The sequence below is a fragment of the Silurus meridionalis genome, chromosome 20 (genome assembly GCF_014805685.1).
Source record: "Silurus meridionalis isolate SWU-2019-XX chromosome 20, ASM1480568v1, whole genome shotgun sequence".
In the NCBI taxonomy this organism is placed as follows: Eukaryota; Metazoa; Chordata; class Actinopteri; order Siluriformes; family Siluridae; genus Silurus; species Silurus meridionalis.
The window spans coordinates 8,071,951-8,094,683 of NC_060903.1; the positions used below are offsets into that span (position 1 = coordinate 8,071,951).

A 22,733-nucleotide genomic window follows, 5' to 3' on the forward strand; every position below is an offset into this window, starting at 1 on the left:
ATGTGTTTTTGAAAGTGTTCTAACTCCCACAAAAAAAGATTATTAGTCTTAGCATCATCATTATCATCATCATAATCACAGTTACTATGATCAGCAATCATCAGCTTTTATTGCTCATTATTGATCCTATTTCAAGTTCTATTGACTAATGATTCCACTTCATCTCTTTATACTTTTTATTTCTAAAGCGCATAAAGGGTTAAGTGGTGTGTTTGTGAGTATGTTTGTGTGTGTGGGTGTGTGTGTGTCTGTACAAGTGCACGTGGGAGATATTAGAGGATTTAAAATGGTGTAATGGTGTTGTATTTCTCTGCCGTGCTTTCCCTAAAGGCTTGCGGTTGGCATTGTCTACCCGCTGGTGTGCAGCCTTGAGATGGCATTGTGCCCTAGCAAATATGTGTCTGTGTGTGTGTGTGTGCGTGTGTGCGTGTGTGTGTGTGTGTGTGTGTGTGTGTGTGTGTGTGTGTGTGTGTATCGGGACGGTGGTGGTGGTGGTGGTGGTGGGAAACTTGGATGAGTCTCAATGCTTACAACTTTCTAACATACACACTTACCACTGGGATTCTCTCTGTGTGTGAAAGACTGTCGGTATAAAGGACAGAGTTTAGATCTGCAAGTGGCACTTGATGGTACTAGTTGCTTCATTCAGCATGCTGGCTGTGGTGGTGATAGAGTTTCACACATTTGTCTGCATACCTTTCACAGTGCGCAAAGTGTTTGTGTAGGCATACAGAACAAATGTATAGAATGCAGTTATATATGAAACCAGGTGTTATCATTCAAGCCGCAGTTCTGTGAATTGTACAAGAATCTCAAAAGTTGAAGTGGTTTATTTTTTCCGCCATTCTACACCCAACCTAATGGCTAGCTTAACACATCTACATCTGTCATGTATCACTATAAGTATTCAGATTTTCATGCCACAGCTGGCAGCAGTGATTCAGCACATCTGTGATTGATTTTGTGCAAGGTGAGTACAAAATCAAAATTGATGTGTAGTGCTTGTTGCAGAATATCACGTTTACTTGAGAATGATATGGCTATAATGTATGTCTTTTATTTATTTATTTTTTTCATTAATATATCTTACATCCTTAATAACATACATACTTTGTAAGGTTCAGATTCTATTAGTCAGATATTGGTATCTCTCCATCTACTCTTTTGTTGTTTTAAACGTTTGCCATTTTTAATGCTTTTAGTTTTTATTGCATAATGAATGTTTTCACTCGAAAGCTTGCACCAGTTATCTGAATTTTGGCTTCAAGAATGTGTTAATAAATGCTTACCCAAGTATTCTTAGTGCCATCCAAGGTTCAGAATCTCACACAAATTTAAACAAGAACAGGTGATGTGGTTGGATTTTTTTTTCTTTTTTTCAATTACATACAAATGGAAGATATATGAAAGGTCACTAACTTCACGTTGATCCCTAATATTAACCCCAAAAATACAAACTAAGACTTATAAATTATTATGAATTTAGGGACTAAAAGGAAATCAAGTGCCTGAAGAGTTTAACGTGTGTATAACTTTACAATAGATGACAAAAATGAGCAAGAGACAAAAATCATAATGCCTTAAACTAAGGTCACATTTGATTAGTTAGTATAGTATTTTACGGTGTTTTCTTCAGGGTTTAACACAGGGCTCTAATTACACCCTTATGAAGGAATGTTAATAGCAACTTGTGCTTTTGGACAACGGAAACAAGTCTCTGGAGGCCTCTGGGCGTAGAGCGGATTTCCATAGAACACAGCCAGTGAGACGGGTCACAGACAGAGTGCCGTCACATATTTTTATTTTCTTTATTTTTTTAGATTTCTTAAGTCCTTCCAAACGTCTGATGAAGTAAAAAATGTAATCAAACACCTCAGGAGGTTTCCCTTCATTAGCTCATTCTTTTCTCTAACATTCTGGTGCAGAGAGTGCCTACAGTAAACCTTCACCTCTCTCCTTTTTTATGATCTATTTTTTTTTCTTTCCATACTTTCTCATGTCATTCTCTTGTCTTTTCTTCAAGGTTATCTTCCTTTCTCCTCTAATATGCTGACTATGCACTCTATTCCCTAGTGACCATATAATCATTGATCTAAGTAAAAATTTATGGACACAGGAAATTATAAAGCTTATTCACTGAATGGACTTGCAGACCATTTGACATGAATAATTAGGGTTTACTGTGTGAGTTGACCGCTGCATGTTTGGAATATAAATAGGGATTGAGGTATTTTAAGCATCTACATATGAATAAATATGAATGAGAATATTTCTTTTTAATGGTTGCAAAAGAAGAAATAGAAAGTTCTATATTTGAGCAGAAGAAAGGATTTGGTAGTGTTTTAAGGTTTATACTAATTAAATAATCAAGAATTACTGAAAGATGAGTAATTTTTTAAAGATATGTATAGAAGATTAACTTTGACTTAGACTTAGATCTTGGTTAAATAATTAAGTAGTAAAGTGCAGGGAGGGGGATAGTTGGATTTACAGTATTGATACCAGAATGTCAGGATAACAGAAGATAAAACAGGAATGCTGTACATTTGACAAAGGTAGACATTAAAAAGAGACTGTTATTCACTTCTGAGTGTTCAAGGTTATAGACTTTTCTTTTGTCTTCATAGGTATTCAGAGAAGAGAGATGAAGAATTCATATTTATAAGGACAAAATTGTGCTTTCTAAAATCAGTGGAGTCTAAAGAATTGCAGACTAAGACTTACTAGTATAAAAGTATTTTTCAGTATGTTAAGAATGAAGACTTGACAGAATTATTCATGATAATCCCAATTAATATTTATCAAGATGTCCATGCCAATAATTCTGAGCATTTAAAACAGCAAATTAAAGCAAATGAACTTGCACACAAAGTGCCAATTGGAGCATGTGTTTCACAGACATATTTATACTATTTAATGATTATAATACTTTTATTACTTACGGACTGTGGATCATTAATGCATCAACTGACCTGCAAGTCTGATTAAAACCATGTTCTGACTTGACAGTATATTCATACATTTTAACATCTGAAGATTCCTGTGCAATTAAAATTAAAATTCACTTTAAAGTATTAAAGGGCCAACCAGTTGTCTAGGGAGTAATTATGCTTCAAACGATTCTCAAACACATTGAAGCACAAGCACCTTTACATTGTTAGAACCTCCCTTGTTTTACATAATCTTCTAAAACCCCCAAAACACAATCCAAGAATCTCTTGCTCTGACAAAGAAATCATAGTCTGGTTCCTTCACTGCCAAGATACTGCCTAGTCCCCTTAGTGCAAGATATTTTATATTCTGTTGTAACGATTTCCTCCATATCCATGGAAAGCCCTAACATTGAGGTGTCAGTTAACATACCCTGTCAGTTATGGGTTTCAGGAAGTGTTCACTAAGGTCAAAGTATGTGCTCTTCATCATCACAGACCTTATGACAATACTATTGATTTAGTCTCTAATGCTACTCTTTCAAAGCCACATGTTCATCGCTTGTCCCCCACTGAAAGCAAAACTATGATGAATACATGGGTCAGATGCTGAAAAACCAAGTTATAGTGGTGTACCCTTGTCCTCTGTGCTTCATTTCCTCAGCCTTGGAAAAATTACAGCTGCAGTATTCTTCGCCAAACAAAATCTCCACAGTACAAATAATAATTAAAAAAAACGTATTTAATACAAACACATAAAAATATATGCCTTGTCAATTGTAGTTTTAGAATGTTCATGAATTAAACGTTCCCTAGTACATACTGTAGGCAAATGCATCACAAACTGGATTGCCACAATCCATTTGCCATTTGAATAGCCTGACCTCCTACCTAAAAAAAATTTATAGACTCAGGCTTAGACAGAAGGTCTTAATGCATGAATATCTTATAAAAATGCCTCAGTGAGATTCTGTATTTGCTACACATTTGAAAATCATAGCAAGTACCTTTCAGTCACAGATGATGTGTGAATGAGTCCTGATGTGACATTTATGAGTACAGCTAGAGCAGCCAGGCGTATCGACTGCCAACAGGTTGTGTGTGATGGGTGTTGTGGGGGGTGTTATGGGGATCTGGGATTGTGTGTTTGAGTAAACATGTTTAGAACAGTTCAGAAAGTAAGTGGACTATGACATGACTCTTGTTGTTTCTTCTGCTGTAATCCACCACTTGGTATCATTGGACAGCAGGAGAAAGCGAGTAAAATAAGCTAAAGAAGAGACAGGGAGAGAGAGAGAGCAAGAGAGAGAGAGAGAGAGGGAGACAGGGGGAAAATTAAGTGCATAGAATGTAAACCAGCAGTAGACAAAAGCCTGAGCCTAATACCCACCATGCACTGCAGTGAGGGGCCAGAAAGGGCTGAGAAACCTAGGATGCTTCTGTAGCTGATCCCTACATAAATAAACATGCATCCCTGACCATCACGACACACAGAAACCCAATACCCCCAGAGCACAGACTGAGATGCCAGTGATTGGGGGAATGAAATGAGCGGATCACTCCCAGTGAGGAAAGGAAGGGTTGCGTATTAAAAGACTGGCTTGACTTAAGTCTCATGTTACTAGGGAGATCTATTAGACATCAGTATTAGACATCACAAAAATCAGGGATTATTTTAAAAAGTTTTTCTTATTTTTTATGGTTCTTCTTCTTAATTGATTCTTGTTCGAAACTCTTTCAGATAGGGGAATACTCTGGTATGGTTTCAATTTATAATAATTATTGATTATAATTACAAGCAACAGTAATTTAAAGAATAATACAGTGGTACCTTGACCTACGAGTGCATTAATGTACGACTTTTCCACGGTACGAGTCGTCACTCGGTCGATTTTTTGCTTTGTTACGCGGGCAAAAAATTGAGGTACGAGCTCGAGACGCCGCTGCTGGATGGCGAAGCGAAGCCAGAAAGCAAAGATTGTGATGAAAATTAAGACAAGCAAAGAAGAAAAAGTAAAAATTTAAAGTTTAGTGATACGTAGTGTACAGGAGTGATAGTAAAAAACGAGTTTTCCCTCCGCCTCCGCTTAACGCCTCTACCAATAGCAGATCTGTGAAATGATCCAGGCGTAGAATAGAAGACAAGTACAAACTTGGACACATGAGTTAACACCTAACTACCTTCCACACTCCTACTTTTGGCACAGGGAAAAGCCTGAAATGGTATGTTCTCCGGTGGTGTTTGATCTCAGGCTGTCGATAAAGACATTTTTTTCATTTTCAGACAAACTTGTCTCATGGAAACTTTATTGTTCTCAGATGTTCTCATTTTTGAAGGTGTTTTTGTTTCAGAGTCAAAGAGATGATTGCCTTTTTCATAAATCATTCTTGCTTAAGTATTACTGTCTCTTTTGGCATTTGGCTGGAAAACATACATTGGAAGTCTGAGTATTTGTTTTAAATTAATTAAATTAAATTAATCTTAATCTAGTTTTATCTTTATCTTGCTTATATTGATTATTTCACTGTCAGAGATCATTTCATATACTTCTCTTTATTTTGGTTATGTCCATCATAATCTAGCATTAAATAACATATACTGTATTCTATGATGAAATTGCTATGCCTTTTAAATGGTATCTTAAAAACAGAGTGTTAGGCCGGCCTAGGTAAAAAAAAAAAAAACTGCAGGATGATTGCGGTCTTTAAGATGAGAGGGTTAGGGTTCTTGATTTGTGTTGTGTAGACCCTAGTGATAACATATGCCTTCAAGTAATCTGCTCACCGGACTGAAGGGCTCTTTCTTTTACATGGAACAATTTCTCTGCATGTTTGTTTCAAAGTTATAAAAAAAAGAACAAAGTAGTTTTATGTAAATTAATGACCACAGCAGCATTGGGTGTGACCAACTTGTAAGAAAGTAAAAAATATTTCGAATGCCTTATGGAAAGTACATTTTTAAAAGGGTGTAAAGATTTAAAAAATACATCTAAACACAAAGTTTAAAGAGTGGCCACATGCTTTTGGAAAATAGATTCATGTACGTAAAACAGTGGAGACTATAAATTTTAATAAACTATGCAAAGCACAAAATACTGTCCTACACAGCCATATTTTGCTATTACTCACTGCATCTTGCTCATCAGGCTGGACAGTTTTCAAATTGTAATACATCATTAAAGTTATATACAGGGTCATATGTCATGGAGGTCAACAGGATGTTTTAGTCTATTTTTATTATTATTCTCATGTGAAACATCTCCAAGGAATACTGTTGATGTTTTTATTGGGAACCTACTTAGGGCTTAGAAGCAAGATTGTATGTTTTTGATTGTATTCTGAGCTTTATATCTGAAAGTGTAAGAAATAAACAAAAAAGAAATACAAAAGTACAACTAGCTTTTAACTAATCTTTAGTAAATTTTACGTCAGAATATGTGTACTGCATTTATAGTTGCAGCATGAAAATATATATTTGTATGTGTAAAATCATGCATAGGACTAAATGTCGAGTAAAATGATATGAAATGCTTATACATACCTGCAATATTAAGCACCCTAAAACATTAGTAGCTTGCCAAAATGAGCTCTTAAACAAACAGTTATAGCAGTAAACTTCTTGCATAATACTGTATATTGTATACTTTTGATCATTACATTTTAGTGTGACTTTACATTGTACAGATTTCATAGCAGTTAAAAGCTTTTTTTTTTTTTTAAAGTTAAGACACTACTACTGTTTATGTATCTAGGTAAAATATGTTGAAATATCTTCCCACTATCTTTGCTAGCAATGCTGCTTCCCTTTGCTGAACATCTCACACTGCAAGAATGTCATGTCAACCTTTGGCAGCTTAACTGTTTTTTTTTACACTAGGATAGATTTTCTGGTATGTTTGTAAAAGACCTGTGATTTAACACTTCACAGTAGTTTTGTGTTTTATTTTTTATTTTTTATCTTTAAATACTGTCGCCATATAAATATATTACATTTCAAGTAAGCAGGGCATATTAGTGGAATTTGAATGAATATACAAATACAATTGTGCCCTTTTGCAGGGATTTACACCATTAAAAACTTTACTTGCGATTGAAAAACAAGCAAAAGACAAACATATTTAATGTAGAGCAATAAAGTAAAAAAATGTCCATTATAAGGCTTTTTGCTGAGTACAAACAATGTATTTATTTTTTATTTTTCTCATAGCTTTTCCAAATGTAATTTTAAATACCTATTAAGACGTTTAATAATAGTCTTTTCTCTTCAGATTATATGACATCATACTTGAGTTTCTGGGATATCAGGGAACATAAAATCTAATGAACAACCCTAATTTCCTAACCCTAATTCTCCTTTCAGTATAGATAAATTGATTGTAACGAAGTTATAGTTTATGTGCTTGTCCAAACAGACATTGTGTCTGAAAGATTGGAGGTCTTTTTATGCGTCTGAAAGCTTTCAGTCAGATGAGATTGTATTGATCATAGCTGTATTTGTGTGTGTGTGTGTGTGGGTGTGTGTGTGTGTGTGTGTGTGTGTGTGTGTGTGTGTGTGTGTGTGTGTGTGTGTATTGTTTATTAATCAAAATGCACTTGTGTATACTGTCTGTACTGTCCTATAACAGGTAAGAGTAAACATTTTTCCCAGCATTGTCTGATGGGTCAGAGCACCAAGGTTGGCATTAACTAACTTTGAGAACCCCAGTGTGCTGTACTGTGGATCTACATGACATTTCTAGAGGGTTAATGAAGTTGTTGTTAATAAAATTAAACAGAGTCAAAGATTTGATTAGTGAAAAACGCTTTCTGCTAAAGCCTCATAATGTTGATTTAAAACAATACACACGTTCTGGTTTAGCATAATCACATACTGCTTCCTCATTACAGCTCTGTTTAAGACACTAACAATGAATGTATGATTCATGAATATCTAAGATAATGGTGGCCAATTTAGTGTAAAATCTATGAAAAGCTTATTTTATAAGCCTGATTTCCTTGTCAATTGGTACTATGAAATTACTGTTATATGTATGTGGCTAAGGTCCATCACTTAACAAAATTTCAATTTTTGGTCCACAATGCATGAACTATAATGTAATTTTACAACACTTCTTGTTTGTGTAATGCAATATTTACTGTGCAATAGCAATTACTTTCCTTCCTTTGTAATTATTTTCCTTCCTTTGTACTTTAGCATTGTAAACATGTTAAAACCTGCTGACCAAATGTAGTTTGAAGCTGCTGAATCTCCTAGGAAGATTAAATAATGATTAATAACTGTAAAAAGTAACAAAATCCAAAAGGCTTTCCCTTAGGCAAAGTTAATGGAAATTACTGTTAAATTCGTTTGGGTATAGAAAACCCATATCTCAAACGTGGTGTGTGTGAAAAACTTGCTTATAAAGAAAGAAAACAATTCCAAAAAAGGAATGATTAAGGATCATGCATAGCTCCAGTCTTTTTGCCACATGCTAGCTTTTCTTTACATTGCAAGGTAATTTGGTAGTTTATGGTCTGTATCATTGTTTTTTGGTGATGCAATACTGTATAACTTATAGTGTGTGTGTGTGTGTGTGTGTGTGTGTGTGTGTGTGTGTGTGTGTGTTTGTGTGTGTGTGTGTGAACACATTGTAAGATATAATTCTATTAGTGTGTCTGAGCTAGTAATTTCTAGAGACTATCTATCTTGATATATCTAACCACTGTCACCTGAGCTTGAACTCTTGCTGTCTTGATGATTCATCTCTCAAATTCCAGTTGGCAAGACTCTGCCAAAAAAAACATAATGCTAAAGTATTCCAAAAAATACTAGTGTTTCTCACAGATCTGTAATGCTTCTGCATGGTGATCATGGGACCAAAGGTTTGGGAGCTTGGGGGAGAGGGGATTTGGGTGGTAAAAACTGATAGGTTTAAAAGTTGCTGATATATTTGTAGTTGCATGTGGCTTCTTGGCAGTGAATAGAAACAGTCTTAAATAGCTGAGATTTGCATTGCCACATATTATTGTAAAAATAGATTGATATTGATTTGAATGATTTTAGATAGGTAGTGTTCGAATACTTCACAAATAATCAGTGATGCAATTAACATGGATTATTACATGTGATGCTGGTAAACATGTATTGCATGTTCAACAAATGGGAGATAGTGAAGATAAATATGCAATAGATGGATCCATTAGCAATGGATGTCTAAATGACCAATATACAAGCATTAATAAGAAAAAGATTTATCTGACTTTTTTTCTCCCTATAGTTACTGGTACAGCATTTGGCCCCATTGCTGTTAAATTAGTTTTGATACAGGTATTAGTTTTCATCAGATGATTTGTTGAAAAAGTCTATTTACACTATATGAAATTAAAATCATAAAAGGGAAACTATTCCTTATGGGGTGATTAATCTTGACAGAAAAAAATCTAAACAAGCATATTTATGATGGCTCAGGAGGTATCAACAGAAACTCAGGGCAAGGTTCTGAAATAAGTATCAATGAGAGTTTGTCTAAAAATAACCCAGAAACATTCTGCTAAATGGAAAAAAAACCCCACAACTGTGACTCTACCCAAAGGAGGCTATCCACTTAAAGTCACTGACCAGATAAAAAGACAGAGAAGCAACCATGAGACTAACTGGAGGCGAGATCCATACTGTACCTCAGACAAGTTGTTAACAGGGTGACAATAGCCAGGATTTGTACAAGAATGGCAAACCATCTAAAATCCCATTTGGAGGTTGCCAAAACACGTGTGACTATTTTTACTTATCATGTCTTAAATTAAATACAGAAAAAAATGATAAAGATTAGCAATGAAATATGAGTGAAAGTTTAAATGTGCAGAATCTCTTAATCAAAATTTCTTACTTTTCATCTTTGGGGTAACCAAAAGTTTCATTTTCCTAAGTTTTCCCATCTGCCACACATATTTTGCAAACTTACTTTATTATTCACTCTTATAATGAGGCGTCCACCAAAATGTACTATACATATGTTTTATTTCTCTAGGTGGATAAAGTGTGTGGCCCGTCCGTGTCTGCGAACCAAAGTGCTCACCCCACCACTGCTAAGATGATTCCTGCAATAACACTTGCCCCAGAACCCTCAACCAACCAGTCAGACCCTGTCATGAAGCAGCTGGGAAGACTGTCTCACCTACGCAGGTTAGACAGCCATTATAAAGCCGTGTCTATTCTTACATTGTCCATACTAATGCATGTCTAAGAATAAAAAAAAAAGATAACTTTAAGCTATTGAGTCATTTTCATGCACACAACAGCATTGTCATTTTTTTTATTTACTATATAACCTATAAATAAATCATTTAAAAGTAGTTGGGGCAAATTCAACAAAACATTTATATCCCTTAAATAAGTATATGACTGCAATAATACCCCTTTAAATGAGATTTTAGCTGTTTTTGGGGAAATTCAAAAATTCTTTATTTAAATAAAACTTTATTTATATATATATATATATATATATATATATATATATATATATATATATATATATATAAAATTTCACATAATTAAAGGATCTAAAATGCAATCTCACCTCAGGCAACATCTGAATTTGAACTTGAATTTTTTTCTATAATAATAGCAATATCTGTGCCAGTCAGTGAATAAATGTCTTCATCAATATAAGTGACCTAGGAAGTGAACCACACCAATGTAAATATGGAAATTTACCAAGGCCCTTGATATTTTGCAAACACTAGACACACATACAGTGGCAGTCTCTGTTAGAGTGGCAGTGCTACAGATCCATATTGCACCAAGCTGGCAGGCAGTGTGTTGTACTTGGCACTGGGGCTTGTTCGAAGCCTGAATAAAAGCATCACATCAGCAGGAGAGGGAAGAGGCACTTCCTGTTTGGATTCTTTTTTATCCCCTCAGCAGAAGCCAGTGAGAAAACAGTTTGACCAATGAGGCGAAAATAGATTTCACATACACTTTGCAGAAAAGTGCCCTATCTGAATAGTAGAATTAGGTCAAATATGACGTCTACAGTATTTCATTCATTTCATCCGTGATTTGGCAGAATTTAATCTAAGTATGTGTAGAGAGAAGTACAATAAAGTAGAACAAAGCAGTAAGAACAAATAGACAAGTGAAACACACACAAAGAAACACAGCAGGAGGTACGGCAAAGCATTTGGAGAGCGTGGACTTTTAACCTTTTAAACTCTAAACCAGACTAAAACACCAAAACTGTAGCTACTTCCATTATTAGTTTATTTATTTAAATAATAAAACCTCAGTTACAATATGTTTACCTGGGCTTAGTGACTGCTTTTTTTCCGAGATGAGAATATTCCAAAATAACAAACACATGCACCTGATGTTTTATATTGAAGTGAAAATAAATGACAGCATATATACAATTGAAAACAAGAGAGAATATAGCAGAACTATTATTATACATCATATACTCATGCTATATTATTATCATTATTATTATACAATGATAAATAATGTGTGCTCATGTTTCTATATAACTTTATGTGCCAATATTTGGATTCACAGTCATGACTGGTGAATGCCACATTTATGCCCCTTGTAATTTGCATAAAGCTCAATTCAGCCAGAAGTAATTTTAGGATTTCATTCATGGGGATGCATTGCAACAGCAGGGTGTCTCAGTTGAGGATTTACATTTGTGGTAGGCTAAATCCTCTGAAGAAATGAGGCAAATAATCTCATAACTAATAAACAATAAGTATGTTTTATAATTATAAGTTTTAATAAGTATTAATAATAAATATAAAAAAGATTCTGTGTGCTGTGTCAGTAAATTGTGTCAATTAGCAAACTAACTAACTAGTTAGAACTAACTATAATTACAGAACAAAATGTATTAAGAACAAAAATGCACTAAAAAACAGTAAAACTAATAAATGTGTATAACTAAATAGCTATATCTTTCTTTCTTTATTTCGCTTACAAAAATGGACACCAACACATTTCCTTTTTGGTTTTTCTTTTTTTTTCTATTCTGTTTGTGGCACTTATTACATTAATGACATTTTGTTTTAATATACAAAACTGTAGAGGTGTAGCCATTTGGAAAAATATTGATTTGTTTCTTATTTTAATTGCACCTTGAACCTTATTTCACTCACTTGTGACTAAAGCACAATGGTCACAAACCAATGACCATTGATAACCAAAAGCAAAAAGATGAAAGTGAGAGAGAGATAGATAAAGAGACAGAACTGGTGTTACTGTTTCCTCCAGATGTGTTCAGTTTGGTCAGTAAAATGGCAATAGACTTGAATTTGCATGTGCATGTCTGACTCATGTTGTCCCACAGGATCATGATTTTTATTCCATTTTTTTTTTGTATCCCTTTCTCTTTCTATAATTTTTTGTTTTCTCACAACTCACATTTTTTCTGCTTGCCTCATTCTCCCCCTGGACTGCTCCATAAACTTGTGTGGTGGTCTGATCAGCTTGTTCCCTCTGAAATCAACCAAACACAATAAAGACAGAAGTCTAAATCAGATTGCTCGGTAAGAACACACACTCACACACTGTCTCTCTCTCTTTCACACACACACACACACACACACACACACACACACACACACACACACACACACACACACACACACACACACACACACACACACACAGACAATTACATTTTAAATGTAAAATCTACATTTTTTTCTTTATATGGTGTGTTATATTGTACATGTATCCACTTAAAATTAAGGGAAATATTTTTCCATTAGTGCTGCCTGTATTAAATTAGTTAGCACCCAATCACCTCTGGATATCACATGATTCTAATATGCCATAACTCATCCATCATTCAGCATGTGAGTCCCTCATTTTTCAGGACCCTTTAATAATTAGCGAATCCTCCTGTTTCATGTAAAGTCGGGTGTAAATGTTTTTCTTTTACTTTTGGATTTATCTCTAATTGTCTTTTAGAATTCTGTCAGTGGAAATGCCTCACGAAAATACTAAGACAAATGTGTGTATGTGCATGTATGTGTTAATACCCCTGTTTATTCTTGTGTAAGTTGTGCATTTGTTGTTTCTACATTAGATTCGATTTTAAATTTAACTCCAATGTCCAGTTCTGCTGCTGATACATTTTTGTACAATTAGATTTGCACAGTTGTAGCTTACATCAGTTTCTACAATTTTCTTTTTTGTTTTTTTATTTATAGAGTTTTAAATGAATTAAATTATTAAATTAAATGATTTTCCCCTAAAAATATGTGCTTGGGCCCTCTTCATTGAAAAATGTCATGTGGTCAAATAAACAACAATAAAATAACCAAAGTTATTTTAACTTTTGATTATAGTTTATGTATTAGTTAAAAAATTATATATCTTATATTCAATTCTGCTGCTTTTCCGATGCTCTCCCTCTCTCCCCCTCTCTCTCTCTCTCTCTCTCTCTCTCTCTCTCTCTCTCTCTCTCTCTCTCTCTCTCGCTCACTCTTACTGTGTATGTGTGTGTGGGTGTGTGTGGATGCCTTTGCTTTTTTTTAGGGAGTTCCTGAAATATATTGTACGCTACAAGGCATTTTTTGCTGCAGTGCCGGAGATGCTGTGTGAAGGAGAGGTTGTGCGTGATGAACCCACCTGCTGGAGCGGAAACGACGTAGTGGAAAGGTGAGTTTCACCTGCTGGATTCTACTGAGCTCTCAATCTCAAACGTCACAAAAGCAACTGTTATATCATTTGTTGGTTTTATTTTCATTTTATCCATAGAAACTAATAAAAAAAAATAACACAAATGAGAGGAAATAAAAGGTCAGACTAAAAGAAGAAGGTAAATGATAGAGACTGGAGGTAGCAAAAAATATACAGAATGACTTGAGAAACACAAGGAACGATTCAAGTAGAGAAAAAATGTGAGATAAAAAGAGAGGAGAATGTGTGTGTTTGTCTTGGCTACTCTTAGAAATATGCACTTGACTGTTGGATAACAGATAGAATGAAGGAATGCAGTGTGTATTATGAAAGAATCGTCTCTATCGCCCAGAGTAAACTGCTAATTGCTTTATAATGACTTTTGTAGGTTTCACTGCTGGAGATGTTTAGTTTAAATTTTGATACCTGGTTTTAATCCAAGCAACTATGAACCATGAGTGTAAAATACACATAGAAGGAATATACCTATTTATAGCATTTAAAATAAATGACAAACTTTACATGACACCAATCCAACTGGAGTTATGTGAATGCATATTACATATGTATGTATGTATGTATGTATGTATGTATGAATGTATGTATGTATTTTTGAAATACCGCATTTTTTTCTACATTTCTTTCATCAAAACCTTGAATTTCACCACAACTCAATGGTAAATTTTAGATTTTCAAGTGATGGTGCTGCAGTGAGATTATAAGACAATTCTTCATGCATTGCACTGGTGTTTTTCTTATATAACCACTGTCAAGTTATGCAAGAAAATATACAGAACAAAGACAATGAAAAAAAACACAGATAACTAGATAAGAAAAAAAGGCACCATAACCATGAACCACATGCTCATAAAGGAAAACATGATACAAACAGAGTAGTGCAAGGTAAAGCTATATAGATGTGCTAATATTCAGATCAAACACATTTATGAACTGACTAATGGTAAACAAGGTCCTGAGTCTCTCTATCAGGATAAGCATATTTCTTTTATAATAGGTAATATTATTTGCCATAGAAAAATATTGTCATTTAAATATTTTGAGAAATCCATATATTAACTGTTTATGATCCATTGTTTAAATTATAATCTTAAAGCAAATCTTCCAAAATACCAACTTTTTAGTGATTTTGGAAAGTGTCTAGTGGGTCTAAAAGTGATATTAGGCTACTGTATATGTAATTATTCAGCTCTCAACAGGCAATATACAGCAACTATTTTCTCTAGCTGAATTACAATGTTTGTTTTATTTGACATATAGCGCACTATTCAATTTTATGTGATAAAGTAAATAGTAAACAGGAAGCTAAATAATCCATTATTTCTGTATGATAATGTGTTAAAGCTAGCTCCTAATCAAGCAGGAATTTTAGCTATCTAACTATCTATTAACCAATACATTGTGCTTATACAAGCACAATGTTCATACTTTATGATTTAATGTCTTGTTCGAATGTTAAGGAGACCACATTATTGCTTTATATAATGCTCATAAGAGCTGAGAAATACTAATTTAATGCTTTCAAGTGGAATCCTCCTTGAGCCAATGCTGTTAGGTCACAAATACTTGTCTGCTTCTTAAACGTCTGGCTTCGCTACTTAAAAATAACTCGCCTATCATGAAAACATTTTTCCTATCTTTCTTTTTTTAGGTTCTTGTTATGCCATATATTCTTCATTTATTCGATTTTGTGCCAAAATAATGCCATTTTGAAGTCTATTTCCATGGCAGCACCCACAATCTTAGCAAACAACAGAGGCATCAGTGACACCAAACAGACAGAGAGAGAGAGAGAGAGAGAGAGAGAGCGAGAGAGAGAGAGAGAGAGAGAGTGGTAATGCTGAACATGTACAAATGATGTCATGTAAGCATTCCACTAGCCCATGTTTATAATTTTTCCTGCACACAGACACTTTGGAGACAGATTAGGGAGACTGGAATCCGATGTGATAATAATTCCATTGGATTTCATAAGGATTATACTGTTAGAAAAGTTATGTAGCTCAGCCCAACCCCTCACCAAAACCTCTTAACCTATTGTACAGTTCAAACATTGGTTTGTGATTATTCTTTCCTATTTTGCACAGTGAAGAATTTTTATGCAGCAATTTATGATCATTTAACATCAATTTTTTTTTTTTTTCTGTTTGATTATATTGTAAAATTATTAGTGGGAAATGGGAAATGCAGACACGTTCAGATGAACTAAGCTAAACTTCTGTTAACAGAATGCTTTTTTTTGGGTAATATTATTAGTTAAAATTTTGAAGATTTTACACACGTACAATGTCTCTGTACAATGTTACTCTCATAGCAGTCATTCAGAGTGGTTCGTGGTTTGTCTTAGAGGAAAAAAATTTAACTGATAACCCTGTGCAAGCCTTATCATCAATGCAAACTACACATATATCTCATACCTATCTCTCTCCATGAATGTGTTATAATTGTGTTTGTATATATAGACAGGTTCTGGATCATGTAACAATCTGCAACTTGCCTTTTGTTGAGATTAAACTTTTCTATGTAGTCTGATGTTGGTTTTTAAAGTATGCATGCACCTATACACACACCCAGAGAATCAGTAACTGTGGCCCAGGATGTATTTTAAGTTTTATACATTGATACAGTACATACAGTATTTGTTTAGCTGCTAAAAGTACAAGCATGTATTTGTGTAAACACTAGGGCATTCCTTTCTCTGTGTGTTTGTGAGTATGTTAGAGTTAATATATGCAAGGTCAAACAAATGCATAGATAGAATAAGGGATTGTGGGGCAAATATTGGGATCTGCAGAAACACAAATATCCTGTGAGGAGCTTATGAGACTACCTTCTCCCTGTCTCTGTGTTTTTTTCAATATCAGATGTGTGTATGGTAAGCAAATGGACTGATGAAAGCAGATAAAAATGTTCAGCATCCTGTTTGACAAACACTTAAACAACACCCACACAAACATGTGTGTCACATGAAAGCTGGCAGAAACAAGATGTTGATGCAGATAACTTTCAGTGAGGCTCATCACTGTCATAAGGGACAGAAGCTGTCAAAAATAACACAAAAGCAGTGAACAATATTTGGAAAACAGTAAAACAAACAACTAGGTTTTATCTTTCTGTAGTTAGGTTGTGTTGCATCTTGATCTAGAAACTGTGAGATACTTTCTAAATGGGTGTCCATTAAACAACGTTAGACATGTATTCAAGGCCTGTAATCTGGTCAAACAATTTATCTTTATCTTTTATCTTTAACTATCTAGTTAGGTGTAAATTATAGAAGTGAGATGCATATATTGCAAGTTTGCTCTATCCTGGAAGCGGAACCTGCAACCTGCTGATGGTACAGAGGCCTTAACTTCTTAGGAGGATAAAATGGGTGGGTGGTAACCATAAGTGGCCTGGAAAGGGGAGAGGCCGGTGGATGAGCACGGCAGAGTATTGTGGGCATATTCAGCCCATATCAATTGTGAAGCCCACAAGGCGTTGTCATCGGTGCAAAGGATGCAAAGGGCTGTCTCCAGGTCTTGTTTTGCCAGTTAGTCTGCGGGTAAAACCCGAAAGATAAGAAAGATAAGCTGACTGAGACACCCAGAAGGTGCAGTAAACTGTGGGCCCCGATCCAAGACTATATTACTTGGGAGACCATGGAGTCGAAAAACATGGTGTAGCAGGAGCTGGGCAGTCTCCTTGGCCGAGGGCAATTTTGGAAGAGGTATAAAGTGGCCATCTTGGAAAACCGATCTATTACTGAAAGAATGGCGGTATGGCCAACTGTAGACCAGTAACAAAATCTAAGGCTATATGGGACCATGGTTGATTAGGAATGGGAAGTGGACAGAGACCCGCCGGGGAGATTCTGTGGCTCTTGTGCTTGGCGCAAATAGGACAGGAGGCCAGAAGCTGGCAAACATCTTCTTTAATAGTGGGCCATCAAAAACGTTGCTGCAGGAGGGCTAAGGTGTGAGGGGTACCTGAGTGGCAGAAAGGTTGAGAGCTGTGGCAACACTGTAGGACCTGAGAATGGAGCTGGTCCGAAACATAGAGTCTTTCCTCCAGACAGCCATCTGGGGTGGGCTGTCCCGAAGTAGCTCTGTGCACCTTGCCTTTAATGTCCAAGCGAAGGTCTCGGACGGAAACTGAAGGAGGAAAGATGTGGCTCGGGTCTTCCCCTCCCTCCTCGTCGTGGGAACCCAGTCGGTACAGGGCATCCGGTTTTCTGTTCTTGGAGCTCGGCTGGTAGGACAGGGTAAAGCAAAAACATCCAAAAAATAGCCCCCACCTGGCCTGCCAGGGTTGAGACGCTTGGCTGCTCGTAGATACTCCTTGTATTTGGCACCCTCTAACCAATGCCGCCATTCCTCAAGCGCCAACTTGACTGCCAGTAGCTCGCTGCCCCCGGTGGAGTAGTTCTGTTCCGCGGGATTTATTCGGCATGAGAAGAAGGCACATGGATGAAGGCGGTTGTCAGTGGCTTTCGGATGTAATCAGTCATAGCCTCATTTTTAGGACCAGTCAGGTGGTAGAGGCGACCCCGGCAATAGGTCAATAGACGTCATATAGACGGTGGGGAGGTAGTGATAAGGCCCTGGCCTTACTGAAGACGGTGCCCAGATCATGGTACTCCGCAGGAACAGAACTGAGATCTGAGGGAGATTCCATCCCAGAATGAGTTGGGATCGGAGGGATTGAGGTGAGACAGCTGGCTTGACACAAGATTCCCCATTCCAACACCCGGCCACTGGTCCAGTCCAAGTGAGGGTTATGTCTCCTATGCAACTACGGGAAACCGAACATGGCAGGTGCTCGTGGTGATGGGATAATGAGAAATGATAACCATTCACAATGTTGTTCAGCGGTGGAGATGAGGAGGGGCTTGGTGTGGTGGGTGACCCAATGGAGAACGTGGCCGTCAAAGGCATACAGCAGGAGTGGTGCAGGGTTTGCCCGGCACTGGCCCCATATTCAACGGCGAGCCCTCTCTTTCCGACGGTTGATTCGGGTGATGCTAGAAACATATAGAAAACACATCCCCTCAACTAATTTTACCTACGTAAGAACATGTACTGTATGTACAACCAGAAATTTAAAACATTTTATTGGTGCGGTAGAAAGGTCCTAAGATTGTTTAAAAAAATTTCTGATTTCCTTAGCACAGCTAATTTGCTTATATGACGTCAGATTGTTGAACCTGATTGAAAATTGTGTTAAAAGCTACCTTGCCGAAAATACTTATATATAGGTGCTTCTGAGCTCTTTCACTGCTGTGTTATCTCATGACTGTGCTCTAAATCATTGCTTTGGGGTAGTGGTAGCTCAGTGGTTAAGGCTTTGAGTTGCTGATTGGATGGTCAAGGGTTAAAGCCCAATTATCACCAAGAGTATGCCACTCTTAGCCCTCTATTCTTCAGGGTCACTGAATCATGGCTAACCTTGCACTCTGACCCCAGTTTTGTAACATTGCTGGAATATGCAAAAAAGGAATTTTACTGTTTGGTACAGTACATGTGACAAGTATAATACACCTTTAGTACCAGAACTTTTAGTATGAAAGTATGTAATATAGAACAAGTATATCTCCTCATTAAAGAATTTTACCAGTATTAAGAGAATACAGTTAACTACATGCATATCAGTGTGTCTGTAACAGATACAGATACAGATACTGAGTCTGTAAAAACTCTTAACAAGAACTTGTCTTTTTTGCTGCAGATACCTGATAAAGCCACAGTGCTTATGAATAGCTGAGCTGTTGTCATGTATTGTCATTTTATGGCATTTTTCTAAAGGGAAACTTACCTTAGCCAACCAGCTGTGTTTCTTATGTTGCTTTTTCACTCTATACATTTTTTATTAGTTTTATGTTATTTTTGCTATTAGCTTGTTAGCCTCCCACTTACCGAATTCTAAAAGAAAAATATGTATGTACAAATGTTTATACTGCTGGTGTATTAAACAGTTAAATGTCCTTTACTAATAATCAATTCTTCAAAGTTTAGTATATAATAATGTCAAAAACCCAGCTGTGCACACTTGGCCTTGTATTATGTCCAAGATTAGTGGGCTTTCAGTATTATCTAGACAAGCTCATCTAGACAAATTAGAGGCGAAGCAGAATTAGAGGAGGCAGATGTAAAATGAACAGTCATCAGAAATGAATTCCCTTTTCACATTCCTCTTTCTCTTACATTTAAGTACACATTTTTGCCAGGTGTATTTTATTTGTGTACAATATGAACATAACTTTAATGTGCTTACTGAGGATTATCAACTTTAATTCACTTGCTTTGTGCCAAGTTGCACAACAAATAAATAAATTACCAATTCAGCAACAAAAGAACGAAAAACTCCATCTGCCCCGAATTCTTTATTTCCCTTAATAATGTAATATTCAATTTCTCCACTCTCTCATTACCATTTACTCTGTTTACACTCAAACTCCTCTCCTGATTGGCTTTGACTTCTGCCAGTCACTGACTTATTCTGAATACTTTCAAGTATGAAGTTGGTGCACAATTATTTTCTTTTATCTGTAGTATATGCGATGGAGTAAGACATACTGATAATTTTCCTATCAAGCTCTGAGATTCTTGATACAGAAATAGACAGGCTCAGGCACATTATGGTATAAATCACTTTTCCCCCAGACACAGGCATCATATTTACATAAACATTAAGTAAATTCCACACATGGCATTGTAGATGTCAAGGTAGTATATCATACCCACTAAAATGTCATATTTAATTAATATATTAAATATTTACATATGCATTCTTATTTTATATTATTTTACATTGTATATGCAATTCTCTCTCTCTCTCTCTCTCTCTCTCTCTCTCTCTCTCTCTCTTATGTTCAGCTATTAAACTTTCAAACTGTATATATGAATATACTGTATATATGAATATGTGAAAAACCTTCTCTCTCATAATTAAAGTAATACTGAAATCATCCATATGGTAACACACAGAGATGATTAAATCTGTCACTGAAATTTTCTCGCTGTTCATTTGCATGATTAACTGGCTAATAGTACATCAATTCTGTGTTAATGATGCTAAGTATGTAGTGTTGTAGACTGGTATGAGAACATGTGAATAATATTCCCCTATTCAGTTCATTCATGTAGAGTGCACATTCTCAGGCTGGGCGTAGGGATTCTCTCCTACTGTTTCCCACACCCCACTCACAGGAGGGCCTTTGTTCCTGGTTCAGGCAGGGCTTCAACTCTGCAGTCCACAATGAGGCTATTTTCACACCAGCAGCCCCAATACATCTCAGCACAGCCAAGCCAATCTCATGCCACAGTGATAGTAACACATATAAGTAAATGTTTGCTTAATTTCATAATTATGCATTTGTAAGTAAAGATATTACTACTAACTTCAACCCTCACACTCAATTGATGTATCTAAAACTACAGTTCTACAGCATGGTGGCCTACAGAAAAGGTCCCAAGGGTATTCTTTTTTAAAAAAAATCAATTTCTTACTCACTTTGTTAATCTATACAGATTTTTTTCAAACTTTGTAGGAATTGCTTATAGGCTCCATTTTTGTTTTTATTTCTTGAAAATTTTTACAAACTGTTACATACTTATTCAACTTCACCAACTGCTTAATCCTGTTATAGGTTCAATTGGATCTGGAGCCTATCTCAGGAACACGATGTGTGACACTGGCATACATGGATTAGATGGACAGAACATCAGATACACAAACATTCACCTCATTCTTCATTATTTTTTGTTTTATGTTAACTGTCAATCTCACATGCCTAAGTCCAAAACCTTTCTGCATTACCATATTTACACTGGTCAATGTGCAAGGAAAGTCCCTATCTATAATTAAACATAAAACAAACTATAAAACAACTAATATCCTATTCTTATTAGTTTACTGATATAAAACTTCAGATTTTTTTTTTTTGTATTTGAGATCACAGGTAATTCCCTGAGATATATATAAATATATATATTTCATTTTTCTTTTTCTTCTTCTTTTTTTTTTAAAATTAGAGGTGACCGTCGTATCTCCAAAATATCGCCGAGCGGTCGTAGGTCGGGGTCTGACTGTATTGAGGAATCATGTTTCTCTGTCTGTACTGAGTACAAGAGACAGTCATCATCTTTTTCCGGCTATGGTTTTGACCCAAACAACACACAAATGCCCTTGGTTCTCTCAAATATTGCTCTAACACACCCATGCTAACATACTTTTATACAGAAAGCAAAACTTGTTCCAAAAAGAAAATACACTGGTGCAAATCCTGTCCAGAAAGCATATTGTTTGTGTGGGTGAGTGTGTTTTCTAGAACTAGATTCCCTTTGTAACAACATGATGCTCCACATGAATTATAGCCACAGGCAGAGAAAGAGGAATGTAGTAATGGGGTGTGTAAGTTTGTGTACTTTTGGATGGAAAGGTTACATGGTTCATGGACTGGGAGCAATTCTTAATGCCTCGTATCAGAAAGATCAGACAGCTTTACCAACCAAAAAAGTGAACTTTTTATATGGGTGTGAAGACCCAGCAAGAGTAAAGGAGGGTTACGTCAATAAGGGAGAAGGAATAAGAAAAGCAGAAGACAACAGGTGAAAACTCTTGTTTAAAAATATTTTTTTTATTTTTAAAATGTAACTTAATCTGCCACGAAGATAAATAGGCTCTTTCCAATTTGATAAAATAATGGTGTCAAAATCAATCCATCACTCTTTTATTTTTATTTTTTTTAATTAATGTGGTTTACTTATGGTTCAGGCCTTGGCCTGGTTATAATGCTCCAAGGAAAACTGTTACCACAAAATTGAAGGCACACAAATGTATAAGATGTTATTGGATGCAGTAGCATTAACATTTTCTCGTTACGTAATCTAGAAGACCCAACATCACTATGTTCTAGCATCACTATGCCCCTGTGCACAAAGAAAGCTCCATGAAAATATGCTTTACATTGATTGACGTGGAAGATTTTGAGTAGCCTTCTATAGAGCTCCAAACATTCTGTTGAACACCATTGGGATGAATTGGAACGCTGACTGCACTCCATCCTTTTTTTCCCTACACCTGACTTTACTAAAACTCTACAATCTAGTGGAACATCTTTCTAGAAGACTGGTGGTTACAATGACAGC

At 35.8% G+C, this 22,733-nt stretch overlaps 1 protein-coding gene across 2 annotated transcripts in view; it reads left to right on the forward strand.

Annotated features, from left to right (window-relative positions):
- Positions 1 to 22,733, forward strand: part of gpc5c (glypican 5c) — an 84,362-nt gene that overhangs the window by 44,431 nt on the left and 17,198 nt on the right. The window contains exons 4-6 of one of the 2 annotated variants that reach the window (XM_046876082.1): positions 9,938 to 10,092; positions 12,387 to 12,446; positions 13,444 to 13,566. In XM_046876082.1, the coding sequence (XP_046732038.1) occupies positions 9,938 to 10,092; positions 12,387 to 12,446; positions 13,444 to 13,566 (338 nt within the window). The remainder of the gene's footprint in view (positions 1 to 9,937; positions 10,093 to 12,386; positions 12,447 to 13,443; positions 13,567 to 22,733) is intronic. The other variant, XM_046876083.1, reaches the window with a different exon arrangement.